This window comes from Poromitra crassiceps (assembly GCF_964638095.1).
Source record: "Poromitra crassiceps genome assembly, contig: HAP1_SCAFFOLD_129, whole genome shotgun sequence".
Classification (NCBI taxonomy): Eukaryota; Metazoa; Chordata; class Actinopteri; order Beryciformes; family Melamphaidae; genus Poromitra; species Poromitra crassiceps.
Window position 1 is genome coordinate 159,232 of NW_028152232.1, and position 15,512 is coordinate 174,743.

The 15,512-nt window shown below is 43.9% G+C and overlaps 1 protein-coding gene across 1 annotated transcript in view; it reads left to right on the top strand.

The window, feature by feature from the left end:
• Positions 1-1,810: 1,810 nt before the first annotated feature.
• The window catches only part of LOC310800857 (HORMA domain-containing protein 1-like), a gene marked incomplete at both ends in the record, with an annotated part of 35,175 nt that continues 21,473 nt past the window's right edge, over positions 1,811-15,512 (top strand). Inside the window, 9 exons of the mRNA XM_083664754.1 lie at positions 1,811-1,822; positions 1,947-2,091; positions 3,877-3,940; positions 4,339-4,375; positions 4,536-4,556; positions 6,405-6,431; positions 6,915-6,982; positions 9,685-9,836; positions 10,364-10,521. Of these exons, the coding sequence (XP_083520880.1) occupies positions 1,811-1,822; positions 1,947-2,091; positions 3,877-3,940; positions 4,339-4,375; positions 4,536-4,556; positions 6,405-6,431; positions 6,915-6,982; positions 9,685-9,836; positions 10,364-10,521 (684 nt within the window). The remainder of the gene's footprint in view (positions 1,823-1,946; positions 2,092-3,876; positions 3,941-4,338; positions 4,376-4,535; positions 4,557-6,404; positions 6,432-6,914; positions 6,983-9,684; positions 9,837-10,363; positions 10,522-15,512) is intronic.

The window sequence follows — 15,512 nt, forward strand, 5'->3', positions numbered from 1 at the left end:
GCTTATGTGTGTGGGGGTGGGGGGCATCGGTGCTCTCCATCACTGGTTGAGGGTTGCCGGTAGGTTAGAATAGCTTAGGTTAGGCCATAGATTACTACTGTAATTTGCTACTGTTGTGTCAGATAGAATTAGCTAGACATATTTTCTGTGAAGCCCTCTGAGACATGCTTGTGAATTAGGGCTATACAAATAAACTTGACTTGACTTGACTTGACTAGCATTCAAAAGCTTCAGGTTGCTTACAATGACTGCATGAGGATTCTGCTCAGAAAGCCAAGGTGTTGCAGTGCTAGTGAAATGTTTTGTGGTGCAGGAGTCTACACCTTTCATGCCCTGCTGAGAAATCTGACGTACAAGTTTATCTGTCGTCTTAATGTGTCTCAGAACCTGATTATCATGCTGCTGTCTCAACCTGGTCTCAGTGCTATTAAGTACCAGTCTAGCATTTGGGCACATTGGTACAACTTTTTAATGTAATGTATTGGGGTATGTATATGTGTATGTTATGATTTTATGTATTGTCTGTTTTTATACTGGACCTTGTGTCTGTTCATAAAGTGATGATGATGATGATGATGTCTCCCTCAAAAAAATCAACCGATGGACCGATTTTTAAATGGCGTTGTTTTGAAAAGCCGGCTTCGTGGCACAGAATGAAATTGAATGAAGAGTATCTTCTCATTATAAAGTGCAACATAAGTTACTGCTTGTATCATAATTTGCATGATTCCTCCCTCAAATATTGATGTTATCCACTCCACTATTTGTACTTAGGCTTCAAAAGCCCTTCTGGTGCTGTTAGACCTATCTACCTTATTTTTGGCGGCCATTTTTGCCTGATCTGCCTGATGGGTGCTTCTTCCGGTGTGATCCTCCCAGCCTTGTTGCTGACAGCTTGACACCCGTCTGGGCGAACGGAGCAAATCACTAATCAGGTCCGGCTTGGCAAAAATCTCGTCGATAAATATCCCTTTAAGAGCGCAGTGCATTCATGGGTAATCGCCTGCTGTTGCTAATATTAGCCGCTAGTTAGTTATGTTAGCGTTAGTTATATACGCTAAAACACACATAGGTTACGCCTCGAATCTCACATAGGTTACGCTAAAACCACCACCGCAAAGCGTGTGGGTTTCAGGCCGAAACAGTCTCGAGCCACTATCGTCATCTTTAGAGCACAATATTCCTGGAATGCAAGTTTAACTAAACAGTTACATGTCCTCTGCATTCTACATAAAATTAAGATATTACGGGTTGTTTTATTTGGTATGTTACATACTTATTGGCCAAGTTATGTTCAATTCAGCCAGGGTACAAGGGACTGAGTGTAGGTGCCGGTGGCCATCTTTTCAAATCAAGTAGCCATTTAGGAAATGGCAAGCTGCAACAATAAGTCACGTTAAACCGGACCTTGTACGCACAATTATTTTTTACAGTGGGGCATTCAAAAATAAGGTGGATAGGCCCATTTCAAACAATCGTTTTGAGGTGGTAAAGCAGGGAGTAAAGCAGGTGTAATCAATGACATTAATGAGGGCCCTGGCACTAAATGGAATGGAACAATCATGAATGGTATTGGTTAGACCTGCTTTACTTCCTGCTTTGTCACTTCAAAATGGTTGCTTTGGAACGGGTCCATAGAAACCTCCCGGCAGGGCACGCTTTGCTAGCGGAGAAGAAGAAAAGGCGTGTGTGTGTGTGCTTCACCTCCCCTGCTACAACTTCATTACAGCATGAGTTTACAAAGATTGAAAAATATCAGTTATCTGCTTGTTATTACCTTTCACCTGGACTTGAAGTTGTTAGCTTCTACATGACTAATATGGTATCTGTCTTAACTGGCGAGTAAAAGCAAAACTACAAAACAAAAGACAGTAATTACTGGATTGCTGCCATGTTTACCTGGTCCACACATTCAACCTGTGAGTCATTGTGTTTCACTCAAACAGCATCATCAGGTGTTGCTTGACACAGTTACCACAGAGCAGCAGTCCGTGCTTGTTGTCAAGAAACTTCTGGCCATTGCAGTGTCCAGCATCACCTACCTCAGGGGCCTTTTCCCAGAGAAAGCCTATGCCAGCAAATATGTTCAAGGTACCTCACATTCACATACTGTATGAAAATGTATTTGTCTCCATACCACAGCACCTGGTACATCCCACATTTCACCAGCCGCTTCCACTATTTTACCAGCCAACTAGATTTTTAAAGCTGGATACGACCTACAGTACAAACGAGGCAGTTTCTTGCCGGTGGCTGGTAGCCAAACTGATCACCCACAGCCAAAGATTGACCAACATTTGGCTGCTGTTAATTTCCTATTGTGATGAAGTGATACTAGCTGTCTTGATGTTTCATCTCATTTGCCATTTCAAATGATGATTTGCTAACGAGAGGCTTATATTTAGGGATGGGTATCGTTAAGGAATTAACGATACTACTACTCTTATCGATACTGCTTATCGATCCGGTACTTTAACGGTACTCTTATCGGTACTTTTTGTTATTTTTAAGAGAAAAAAACAGAAAAAAATGGTGCTGGTTGTTGTCGGTTCTTTTTGTTATTTTTAAGGGGAGAAAGAAAAAATAGTTGCAAAATCTTAATGGGTGCGTTTTTATTATTAATTTAAATATCCAGCATTATATAAGAATTATCTCCTACCACTGCCAATACCAACATTCAGCTAGGGAAAGCATCAATAAAGCACGACAGTATCTGTCTGCTGCACTTGCCCCCAAATCAAATCAAATAAATATCCCCCCCTGCTCTGGAAATAACATTTCTTTAGGACAACTGAGAGATGATGCTCTGTTGATTTATTTCAGACTGGGTTTTTGATTATTAACACACCCAAACAGCTGGATAATGTTTACTACAGTAGCTACTCTCGACTTAATCATCCATGTTCACATCCTACCTGATGACGAGGTGGGTCCGTTTATCATGGGTAACTACAACCGGGTCATTATTGACAGATGATGAAGTCGTGTGAGCTAGCTTGTCGAAAACTGTGCATTTCTCTGTTTGTACCTATTTGATGCACTTTAGTGTTTAGACAAATTGCTCGTGTTTCCACCGCTGCTAGTGAATGATTTATCGCACTTATGACAACGTGAATTGTCAGCATCAACTCGAGTGAAGTACAACCAGACTTTTGATCTCTCCTGTTGATATCAAAGAGAAATATGCTCTCAATTGTATAGCATGGTACTTTACGATGTTACCTGAATGCAACACAGGTGATGACAGCCAATGACATGCACGGAAAACTAATGTGTGTATGTGTGTGTGTGTGTCTCTGACCCTGTGTCATTGTCAAAGAATAGACAGCTCCGTGTGAGAAAGAAGCACAGAGAGAGAGAAAGAGAAACTGCTCGTTTACATTTATTTCCTCCGTCTTGCTGCTACTCTGGGAGTGCACGCGAGAACTGCTGCATTAACCCACTGTAACATCTCCGTTCTTTCTTAACGTGTTGCGGTCTCTGTTCTCCTCGGCTCAGCTGCCTTCCCTTCAGTGTGTGCATGTGTGTGTGCTGCCAGCCCCGCCCCTCCTCAGTCAGTGTGTCGGCTCCTCGCTGGCAGCTGCCTGTCTCTCGTCTGATCAGAAAGCAACGCGGAAAAGAGGATCTGGATCTCATTTCTCGTTCGGAAATCGCAAAAATCACATCACAGGCATGTCTTACGGAGTTGGTGCGAAAAAACAACGTTTATGTAGCAAATAAATAGGAAATCTATTTTCTTAATTTCTCCAGTACCGATAAGAGAACCGTTAACGTGAAAGCTTTGATCCTGCGGTATCTCGAAATCCGGCCCCGGGGTCCGTTTGGTACCGGGTCTCGGTACCCATCCCTACTTATATTTGTTTTCCTCTCCCACAGATCAGAAAGTGATGATTCTTAAGGAGGGCCGCAGTTGTCCTGGTGCCAATCAGATTGTTCAGTGGTAAATAACTCCAGTACAGTTTGACACTTAAGGGGCATAGCCACTGTTTAAAGTGACTGGGGAATGGCCTTTTGATGGTCTTGTTTCTGTAATGGGACATAGCTCTAGTTCAAACAGGGACTCAAAAGTGGGCGGATTGGACCGGAAACAAACATGGAAAGTGACTCGGAAGAACTCAATGTTAGTTCTGAAATATGGATTTTTGACATTAGATAAATCCTAGGTACTGGGATCCATTCCACACCAAGAGCATATTGATATAAATGTACAAGACATATTTGTAATGTATTATGATACATATAAGTAGCTAAAAAGGTGAAGAAGTCATTTTTCATAGTTCCGTTCTAAGAAGATGTTAGAGAACATGTTAACTGGCTGTGTTTATTTCATCCTTCCAGGATGCACGGATGCTTTGATGCCATTGAAAAGAAGTATGTAAGTCATCTCCTGCTTTGAGATGTGTCATGTCAGCTTGGTGGTGCGTCATGATCAAGTTAGAGACCACTCCTAAAAGTCAGAAATACACTCAACTGCCAAAGCTCATCCTCATTGACACTTTTGCTCATGTAACTGATCCAACTTGTTTTTCCACCAGCTGCGGACAGTCATTTTGTCTGTGAGTATCTTGGTACCTATTGACAAACGCATTGTTTGGTGTTTATGGATGATGTGTGACAGTCATATTCACTTTGTGAGGAGCTGACCAAGTAAGTCACAGTGGAAATGGATTTCAAAAGATTTTGACCTGATTGATATCTACAATACTTTTGACAATCTTGCTGATTATTGTGGGGCAGCCTTTGCTCTTTAAAGGGGGACTAACCCCCTAGATATGTATTAGAACAGTGATTTGAAAATACCTATGGAAAAAACCAAGAAATGACATATGCTCTTGTCTATACTGGACTCTTTGGCTGTGTTGAAGTCCAGATTTTTTTTCGGAAATCGACGCCATTACAGTTTGCCTATTGCCTCAAAAATAATTTATTTGAGAGGGGCCATATCTGTATAAATATCAACAATTAGCCAACGCTGGTGGCCTGTATGGAAAGAGCTTTGCTCAAAATGGTTGAAAGTTATATCAATTTGGTAATTCAGTGGCGAACTAGAAATTTAATTATTTTTCTGCATGTAACCCTATGGCAGTGTGTTAAACTACGTTACGAGAGCAAAGTGGCATGGGCTCGTTACAGCAGCACACCGCACAATACGACAAACCCCCCGTTCTGGGGTAACACAATGCGAGATTTCTCTACGTCATTCCCTCGTCCAAGTTGCCATATAGTCCCTTTTTCATTTTAGTTTGGGGGCTTTTCGTTGTTCTTGTTAAAAGTTGTGCAAAAGTTTTTTCCTCTCAGCGCAGTGCAGGCTGCCTGCGCCTCCTCCCTCCTGCATGCATGGGGCGCTTGTAACCTCACGGAGCAACAAACAAACAGACAGAAATAGCTGGTGTGCGATTTAGAGAATACAGTCTGAGATTGGGTACAGGATTGAGGGAATCCCGCATCTGTTTGCGAAGGTGCGACTGGACAGGACGCTTTTCACAGACGGGCACAGTAGTCGGAGCGAGGCGAGTGTCTCTCAGGGCTACTCAGGGCAGAGCTGCAGATCTCTCCTTCTCCTCCTCCGCGCATTCAGTCTGTCCAAAATCATTACCGATATAATCTCAGTAGGAGGGATGCAGGGAAATGATAGTAGCCGATGTGTTTAGAGAAGCTTTGTCACGTTGTCACGTCGTAGTATAGCATTATATTTTACATGTGCGCTAAACTGCGACCATATTTGTTTGCGGAAATATCAGACTGCTCTCTCTACTCTCAGAGCACAGAGAGCTCTGCTCTGCTGCACGCGCCCGCGGAGCTTGGAGCTAGTGCATGAGGTTTACAGTACGACTCTCTCCCGCATGCCTGGGCTGGAGAGAGCTGCTTCCAACTCGGACTGATAATATATACATCATCATTCGAGCTTATTCAGGTAAGATATAAATAAAGTAGTGACACATTCAGCGGGAAACTAACTATAATTAAGACATGTGCCAACTTTGACAACGTTTGGTTCAGTATTTTAAGAGCAAACTTCAATAAGAATAGGCTTGGAGTTCTGAGGAGCCGAAAGGGTACAGAGGGGGTAGGGGAGTAATTATCTTGAAATCCCATAGTCTTTGGGGGCACTGTGACGTCAGTGTGCCCCTAATCTCCCATTCATTTGAGAAAAAAAAAAAAAGCAGTCTTTGACCCTAAGAGGGCGCTTATGCCAGGTATGCTGCTGAAAAATGATACAAATGGTAAAATGGCAACAGTTTGGTGTCAAATGTGGAAATTCTGACCAGAATTCTTCACACATCACCCCCAAAGTCATATATATTGGTTAAAAGCTGAAAAAAAGTGTTTTGGAGGTTAGTTCTCCTTTAAGGAAATCCCAAAATATCCAGTGCTGATGTTGGATTCATTTGATCCCTTTCTAGATGTACACTGATCCAGAAAACCCCCAGGTAATTTGCAAGTCTAGTCCTTGCAGTTGTTGATGTTTTAACACCCGGTCAGCTGGGCTCCATGTTGCTATGTTTACAGATGTCTCTCTCTCTCTCTCTCTCTCTCTCTCTCTAACACCCGATCAGCTGGGCTCCATGTTGCTATGTGTTTACAGATCTCTCTCTCTCTCTCTCTCTCTCTCTCTCTCTCTCTCTCTCTCTCTCTCTCTCTCTCTCTCGATCAGCTGGGCTCCATGTTGCTATGTGTTTACAGATCTCTCTCTCTCTCTCTCTCTCTCTCGATCAGCTGGGCTCCATGTTGCTATGTGTTTACAGATCTCTCTCTCTCTCTCTCTCTCTCTCTCTAACACCCGATCAGCTGGGCTCCATGTTGCTATGTTTACAGATGTCTCTCCCTCTCTCTCTCTCTCTCTCTCTCTCTCTCTCTCTCTCTCTCTCTCTCTCTCTCTCTCTCTCTCTCTCTCTCTCTCTCTCCACCACCAGAAAGTGACTGAGTTTTACCAGTTTAAGATTGAATACACTGCAGAGGGACCTCAGATGGCCTTTGAAAGGTAGGATTTGTTATGCTGGGAGTCAGTTAGTTAACTGACTCATTGAAACATGTGGGATGACGATTATGCAAACATTTTTTAATGTCTACTTCAAATCAGTGCAGAAAACAGACTTTTGAGGTGCTGAGGACAGGAACACCTCTATAAGCTGCTGTGTGTGTGTGTGTGTGTGTGTGTGTGTGTGTGTGTGTGTGTTGATTTGTAACAGTGCACACACTGCTTATGGGGATTATGGTACGTGTTGTTTATGTGTGTCACACAGAGTTGTAAGAACCTTCCATAAGGGAAATACAGTGTGTACTCATGCAGCAGCTGGCAGTATGGTAGAAGTCAGCACGGTGGAGCAGTGGTAGCGCTATCGCCTCACAGCTAGAAGGTCCTGGGTTTCGATTCCCGCCTGGGACGCTGTGGATGTGACCCCCCCCATGTCCTCAGTGCCTAGGTGGGCTATCTCGTCAAAAGGGCCTCTCTGTGTGGAGTTTGAATGTTCTCCCCGTGCTCCCCTGGGGGTTCCTCCATACAACATCGGTATGGGCCCCCACCAAAAAAAAAAAATGCAGAAGATGGTCACCTGACCGGCGACGACAGAGAACTGAAGATGATCCTCGGGCGCTTTACACTGAAAGCTGCCCACTGCTCCTGGCTGCCCCCCGGAGGAAGGGCATGCCTCCATGGAGGAAGGACATGCCTCCATGGAGGAAGGACATGCCTCCATGGAGGAAGGACATGCCTCCATGGAGGAAGGACATGCCTCCATGGAGGAAGGACATGCCTCCATGGAGGAAGGACATGCCTCCATGGAGGAAGGACATGCCTCCATGGAGGAAGGGCATGCCTCCATGGAGGAAGGACATGCCTCCATGGAGGAAGGACATGCCTCCATGGAGGAAGGACATGCCTCCATGGAGGAAGGGCATGCCTCCATGGAGGAAGGACATGCCTCCATGGAGGAAGGACATGCCTCCATGGAGGAAGGACATGCCTCCATGGAGGAAGGGCATGCCTCCATGGAGGAAGGACATGCCTCCATGGAGGAAGGACATGCCTCCATGGAGGAAGGACATGCCTCCATGGAGGAAGGACATGCCTCCATGGGATAAATGCAGAGACTTAAATTTCATGGTGCCACTCAGCATGTGTGTGTGTTCATGCAGTGTGGTGATTTAAAGATGGGCGTGTCATTCAGAACCTCCTTAGTTGGCACATTCACTTCCTAGGGAGTTTAGCGAGTTAATTGATAACTGTGATTGGCTGAATCTACGCATGAATTATTACATATTTGTTCATCTTAGTTCCAACTAGGGATGGGCATTTCTAGCAAAAACACTATTCGAAATTCGCTGGCCAAAGTCGACTTTTAATCGAAATTCGGAAAAAAGTTAAAAAAAAAGTAAAAAAAAAAAAAAAAAAAAAAAAAAATTGTGAGTGAAATGCTGCATTGTCTCCCCTTTTCTAACTCTAAGGCTTTATTAATTAACTCATTGAGTGCCATGGACGAACATGTTCGTCATTTCAAATAGTGACGTAGAGTGCCAAGGACGAACATGTTCGTCAATTGCGTTTTTCGTCAAACTACTTTCACCATTTGACATTATAATTATTGCATTAGCGTAACCGTGTCCTGCAACGGACACCTGGACGCCTGTTTCGTCACGTCCGGGTCAGAGGTCTCTCGACGTGGTTTCTGGTACTTTAGCAGGCATTTCAGATGCTGGATCGCCGCTTTGTGAAAGTGGAACTAATTTATACATCTATATGTGTCAATATGTGGAATTTCATATGAATATGTGCATGGTAACATGTCAAATTACTTTAGGAAAGTGACTTTGATGACAGAAAGCCATAAGACGTGCTTGGGCGACGAGAGTTACTGATCGTTAAAGTTGCTAGCTTGCTAGCTAGCTAACGCTAGTTTTGTCTAAAACACAACAAGGCCAGCATGTGGCAATAATGCAGCAAAATGGGACTCAGCGACCACTACAAGCCACTCTTTGTTGACTATTACTGGCTTGCTAACCACTGGCTTGCTAGTCTCGCTAGCCAGCCTCTCTTCCTTTCCGTCAGAGAGAGAGGCTGGCTAGCTAACCAGCAGAGCCGCAGAGTGAGCTGTCCGTAACAGGACAAGAGCAGCTTTCAGTTAAGACGCCAGCGGTAGCGTCCGTTCCCCGACTCTGGTAAATCAAAGACACAACTAAAAGAAATGATTTCAACGGTATGTTGCTAGAAAGAAGTTCGACTTAACGTTTTCGCCGTTAAACTACACGGAAACATGACATGATCATTGTAGCAGTGTTTGAAGCACAATTTTAACAGGAGTTTTGTAAAAATATTGTCCGTTGCAGGACACGCTTCCGTTATGTCATTTAGCAGACGTTTTGATCCAAAACCACTTACAACAATAGTACATTTTTGTCAATAGTAGTGAAATCAACTGTGTACCACAGTCTTCAGGTCTTTTGACTAAAATGCCATTTAGTTTGAGTCATATTTTAGTCATCTGAAATAAATGTTTTAGTTTTAGTCGTTTTAATTGACTAAAGGACTGAGTCTGTAAACGCCTTAATGCTACACTGGCTGCTCTATGGCTGAGCCTGACCTCTGACCTCTCTAAATGAACAGGGACTGAAAGAGCAGGCACATTGAGCAGCAGTAGTGGGCTGGTGATTGCTGTTGACTTGTCATCCGGCCATTTTCAATCTCAGCAACAACAACAACAAGGTGTCGGCCATGGCCTGCGAGAACACCAAGAAGGCCAGCATCCTGCTGGTGAGGAAGCTCTACACTCTGATGCAGAACCTGGGTCCTCTGTCAGAAGAGGTCTACCTCAACATGAAGCTGGCCTACTACGACCATGGTAACACACACACACACACACACACACACACACACACACACACACACACACACACACACACACACACACACACACACACACACAGCTTTAGCACAGTTAGAATCTCCAGCAGTGTAGCATAAATTAATTGCATAACTCAAGAGTAATTTCTTTAGTGCGCCCGGGTAATGCAGCGGTAGTTTGCCTGCCCACCTACACGAGGGTTGCTGGTTCAAACCCCGGTGTTACCTCCAGCTTGGTCGGGCGTCCATACAGGCACATTTGACTTTTGTCATTTTAAGCATTCTCTTATTTTATCATTGATTATCTGTACCCCAGTATTGTACCCCAGGAAATTGGCAGTTAATGGGGATCCTAAAATAGATGAACAAAACCAAGGAAATGTTAGCATTGTAGCCAAAAATCATTCATCAATTATCCAAATTGTAATCAATACATTTTCTGACAATTAACTAATTGGTTAATGGACTAATGGTCTCAGCACTGTCTGTCCCTCTGTCTGTGTCCCTCGTCTGCCTGTCCTCCAGTCACTCCTCAGGACTACCAGCCTCCGGGCTTCAAGGAGGGTGACAGCTACAGCATGGAGTTTGAGAAGGAGCCGGTGAAGCTGGCCCTGGGCGAGGTGTCCACCGCCTTCCACAGGGTGAAGGTGGACATGACCACAGAGAAGCACAGAATGGAGCAGGTGAATGACAGGAGAAGACAGAGGGAGAGAAAATAGAAAGAGAAAACAGAAGGTTGAACTTAAGGCCTAAACATGGTCGTCCGTCAGAGCCTCGCCCCGCCCTCCCCGTATGACGGCGGGTGGAGCGCCGTCCTACGGGGAGGGGCCGCCGTCGGCTGACGGGGGCTGCTCGAAAATGTGACTTCACGGCGACGATACGTGCGTGACGTCAGCTGCAGGAGAGTTGTGACTGGCCGTTGCCTTGGCTCATCATCGTAAAGTCGCCTTTCAAAGCATGACGTTAGATTATAACGGACTAGTTGTGTGGCTTAGCCTTCCCAAATGTTGAGGGTCGTTTTTTAGAATTTAATACATAGAATTGGGAACGTTACATTCAATTTCATTCAGACTGCCTGGCACACAATCTCCGCCATTTTCACACGGAGCTTCCACAGGAGGAGGGAGGGTGGGAGGAGGGAGGGTGTAGTGGCGTCCGAGCATGTAGGGCTCGCTGGCGCCGCCAGACGGCGAGACGGCTCCAATTCGAGGCGGACGGATGACCATGTTTAGGCCTTTACCTTCAAGTGAGCTGTGAGGATCAGAAGAGGTATTATTAGCCGATTATATATATACTAGGCATCTCGTGCGCGAAGCGCGCTCGATGCCTAGGCTCGGCCGCTGCGTGGCCTCGCCCGTGGCTCGGCTGCTGCGTGACCTCACCTGCACTATTGGCGCGTGCTGTGTGTTGCTCACTAAATGTTAATGCATCAGTAATGTCACAATGCCTCCTTGTGTGTGTGCCCCATTATGATATCACTGATGACATCATCAGTGTGTGTGTGCCCCCCTATGACATCACTGATCAGTCTTGTCACAATGCCTCCTTGTGTGTGCACATGTGTATGCGCCTTTATGACATCACTTTTGACATAATCACTGGTGACATTACATCATTAGCTAATTAGCCTAATTAAAAAATACGGCTCCGTCAGGTCACCCGCACAGGTGCCCTTTACACACCCTGAAGGTTTCAGCCCGATCGCACGTAAAAGATTCAAGATTCAAGATTCAAGATTTATTAAGTGTCCCAAAAGGGCAAATTGGATTGCAGAAAGCGTAGTACGAAGTACATACATAAAAACAAATAAGACAAAAAAACATTGTAAAAACAGTCTAGAGCAGCAGGTTAAAGTGCAACACAATAGTTAAAGTGCAAATGACAACAGTAGCAACGATCTAAAGTGCACAGTAGAGATATAAAGTGCATAGTAGCAAAGTGCAGTTCACTCTCAGCAGCACATTTATATCACAAGAAAGAGCTACAATGTATCATTGTATTAAAGCACAAAAGAAAAAACCTCGGTCCAGACCAAAGGGCAGACAAAGTATATTTAAGCAATATAGCATGAGAGCTAGTGTGTTGTGGCAAATTTATAAAACGGCTCTCTCAAATCAAGCAATCTGATTGGTTCACAGCCATTGTATAATTCCAGTAACCGAGTTCAATAACCCATGGCCATGGGTTATTGGTTACCATGGCAACTCTCTTACTAAAAGGCAGCGCTGCGCTCGAGCCAAACAGCTTTCTCCTGATCTGCTGTATGGAGGGTCACTAGTCCTTCAAGTCTTTGTACAATGAGTCATTATGGACGCATGATGGCGCAACTCTCTTACTAAAAGTACCTCAAAAACAAAATGGCGGAGACAGCTTTCAGATCCTTGTACTGTAAATCGATCTTCGCTTATAACTTTACTAATACTTCGCAGAAAATGATGTTTTGTACAAGAATAGACGCGGGCTAATGTCTTAACCCCTCTCTCGCGCGCCCTCACTCTTAACCCCGCATTTCTAAATAAGACGTAACGTTACTTGGTGTCGGCATACGGCTCTGGTGTCGGGCTTTGCAAAAAGCTCTCAGCAAGCGCCAGGATTGGCCAATGTCGACTTCAGTCTCCAGAACGATCCAATCAAATCACCCGCACGTCTATCTTCTTGCTAGAGGTCCCGCCTTACAGTAGTGCGGCCTCGTGGGATAACAACTGATCAGCGGGATATTTGCCACAACACACGCTGCTCGAGTGCTATATTGCTTTTATAAAACGGTTTCCAAGTATGATAATATAAATATAATAATAATACTATAAGTCCGACTGGCATGGTATTCTGATAGTCAGTTGAAACACTACTGTAAGGCGGGACCTCTAGCAAGAAGATAGACGTGCGGGTGATTTGATTGGATCGTTCTGGAGACTGAAGTTGACATTGGCCAATCCTGGCGCTTGCTGAGAAGCTGAGAGCTTTTTGCAAAGCCCGACACCAACTAACGTTACGGTGTTAAATGCGGGGTTAAATGCGGGGTTAACAGCCTTTTTTTTGCAAAGAAGACATTAGCCCGCATCTATTCTTGTACAAAACATAATTTTCTGCGAAGTATTAGTAAAGCTATAAGCGAAGATCGATTCACAAGGATCTGACAGCTGTCTCCGCCATTTGTTTTTTTTTAGGTAACCAAAGGCTTTTAGTAAGAGAGTTGCCATGGCAACCAATAACCCATGGCCATGGGTTATTGGAGTGGGTTATTGGATTTATACAATGGCTGTGAACCAATCAGATTGCTTGATTTGAGAGAGCCGTTTTATAAAATACAGATATACTGTACTGTACCCCTAAGAATAAATAAAGATAAAAGAATAAAAGGATAAAATAAATAAAATAATAAGTAACAAAATAACAGCAACGGCAGATGAGGGGACATTACATTTGTACCCCAGCAGCGTTCAACGCTCTGATAGAGACAGGCACAAAGGAATTTCTGTATCTGTTCTTTTTAACTATGGGGGCACGAAGGCGGAGCCCGGAAGGAAGCAGCTCATATTGGAACCTCAGAGGGTGGGCATCATCTGATCGGATGGACTCAGCTTTTTTCAGCACCTGATTATTACAGATCTGGTCCAGGCTTCTGAACTAGGTTCCGGCTATTTTTGAAGCCACCTTCACTATTCTCCCCAGGGAGTTCTTGTCTTTAGTACAAAGATTACCATACCAGCAGATTATGGAAAATGAAATGACAGACTCCACAAAAGCACTATAGAACATTTTCATCAGAGTTTTATCAACCTGAAATTTGGCCAGCTTCCTAAGGCAGAAAAGGCGCTGCTGACCTTTCTTACACAGCATGTCGGTATTCAGATCAAACTTCAGCTTGCTGTCAATTACCGTACCCAGATATTTGTAGTCTGTCACTATATCGACAGGCTGACTGTTGACAATACTGCTCTGGGGAACAGGGGGGGAACGTCTAAAATCAATACAAACCTCTTTCGTTTTGGAAACGTTGAGTTGTAAGGAAGCGTTTTCGCACCAAGAAACGAAGTCGTCAATGACTTGGCCGTGTCCCACATCATCATCGTCAAGCAAACTGACGATGACAGAGTCGTCAGCGTACTTGACGATGAATCTGTTGGCGAAACGGCTGCGACAGTCGTTACTGTATAGAATATATAAGAAAGCAGATAAAACACAGCCTTGGGGCGAGCCGGTAGAGGACAATAGGATACTGGACAGTATTCCATTGACCCTCACCTGCTGAGATCTATTCGTTAGAAAATCTAGAATCCAACCAACGAGGCACTTATCCAGACCCAAAGAGCTGGTTCATTTCTCCACCAGAATGTGCGGCTGGATGGTGTTAAATGCTGATGAGAAATCAGCAAAGAGCAGTCTAACGTGATTCTTACTGCCCTCTAGATGCTTGAATATGAGGTTCAGTAAGGTGGCTGTAGCTGTGGCCGAACACAGAACTTGAAACAAACAAACAAAGCCCACATACTCAATTGTATATAGAATATATAATCTATCTATAATCTATTATATATAAGGGATTTTATATGATTTTACTGTGTATTGTTTATCATTTTAGTGTTTCATTGTTTTATATGCACAATCTTATTCTTGATTTTAATTGTTTTAACTTGTTTCAATTGTGATTACACTGTAATCAGGGCTTCCTTGGAGTGTGCTCGCAATGGTCCTCCCTGGTAAATAAATGTTAAATATATATACGGTATACTAGTGATCTATATATACTAGGCTCTTTTATATACATAAAATGTTGATCTATGGGCCACTCTACCCCACAGAGCCCAGTACAGCCGCACTGCACTGCCTGTACTGTCTATATATTTACACCCCTCATTCTGTCTATTATAGCATCTAATGTTCAACTTTATCATCAGTATGGGAGCTCTGTTTGTTTCTCTGTCCCACTGTGATAGTCCCACCGTGATGTCATAAATCCCACTGTGACATTATCACTGATGTCATAAATCCCACTCAGTATATAAATGGGAGCTGGGGCTCTGTTTGTTTGTTTCTCTGTCCCACTGTGAATGTCCCACTGTGATGTCATAAATCCCACTGTGACATCATCTGTAATGTCATAAATCCCACTGTGACATCATCAGTGATGTCATAAATACACTGTGACATCATCACTGATGTCATAAATCCCACTGTGACATCAGTGATGTCATAAATCACACTGATGACATCATCAGTGATGCTGGTCTCATTGGCCTAGCAAGCCTAGGAATCGAGCGAGCATAGCGCACGAGATCCCTAGTTATAATAAAATCACCATGTGCTTATGATGCCTGAGCAACGTGTAAAGTGAAGTCATGCCATTCGAAACATTTAGAAAACCACGGACAGAACTGGAACAGGAAAAGCTTGGTATGGTATGTAGCAATAGCAGGGAAGTGTTCTACCTTTGGATGTTCACTGAAGGCAGCAGCAGGGAGGCTAGCCGGTTAGAGTAGGGCTGGGTATTGGCAAGGATCTCACGATACGATACGTATCACGATATGATTGTATCACGATATATTGCGATGCGATACATATTGCGATATTCTACAGAATTTACTCAAAATTAAATAATAGAGCTAAAGATACAACACACTGTGTACCACCCAGGTAGTGTAATAATATGTACATCACTTGAGAACCATTGCTT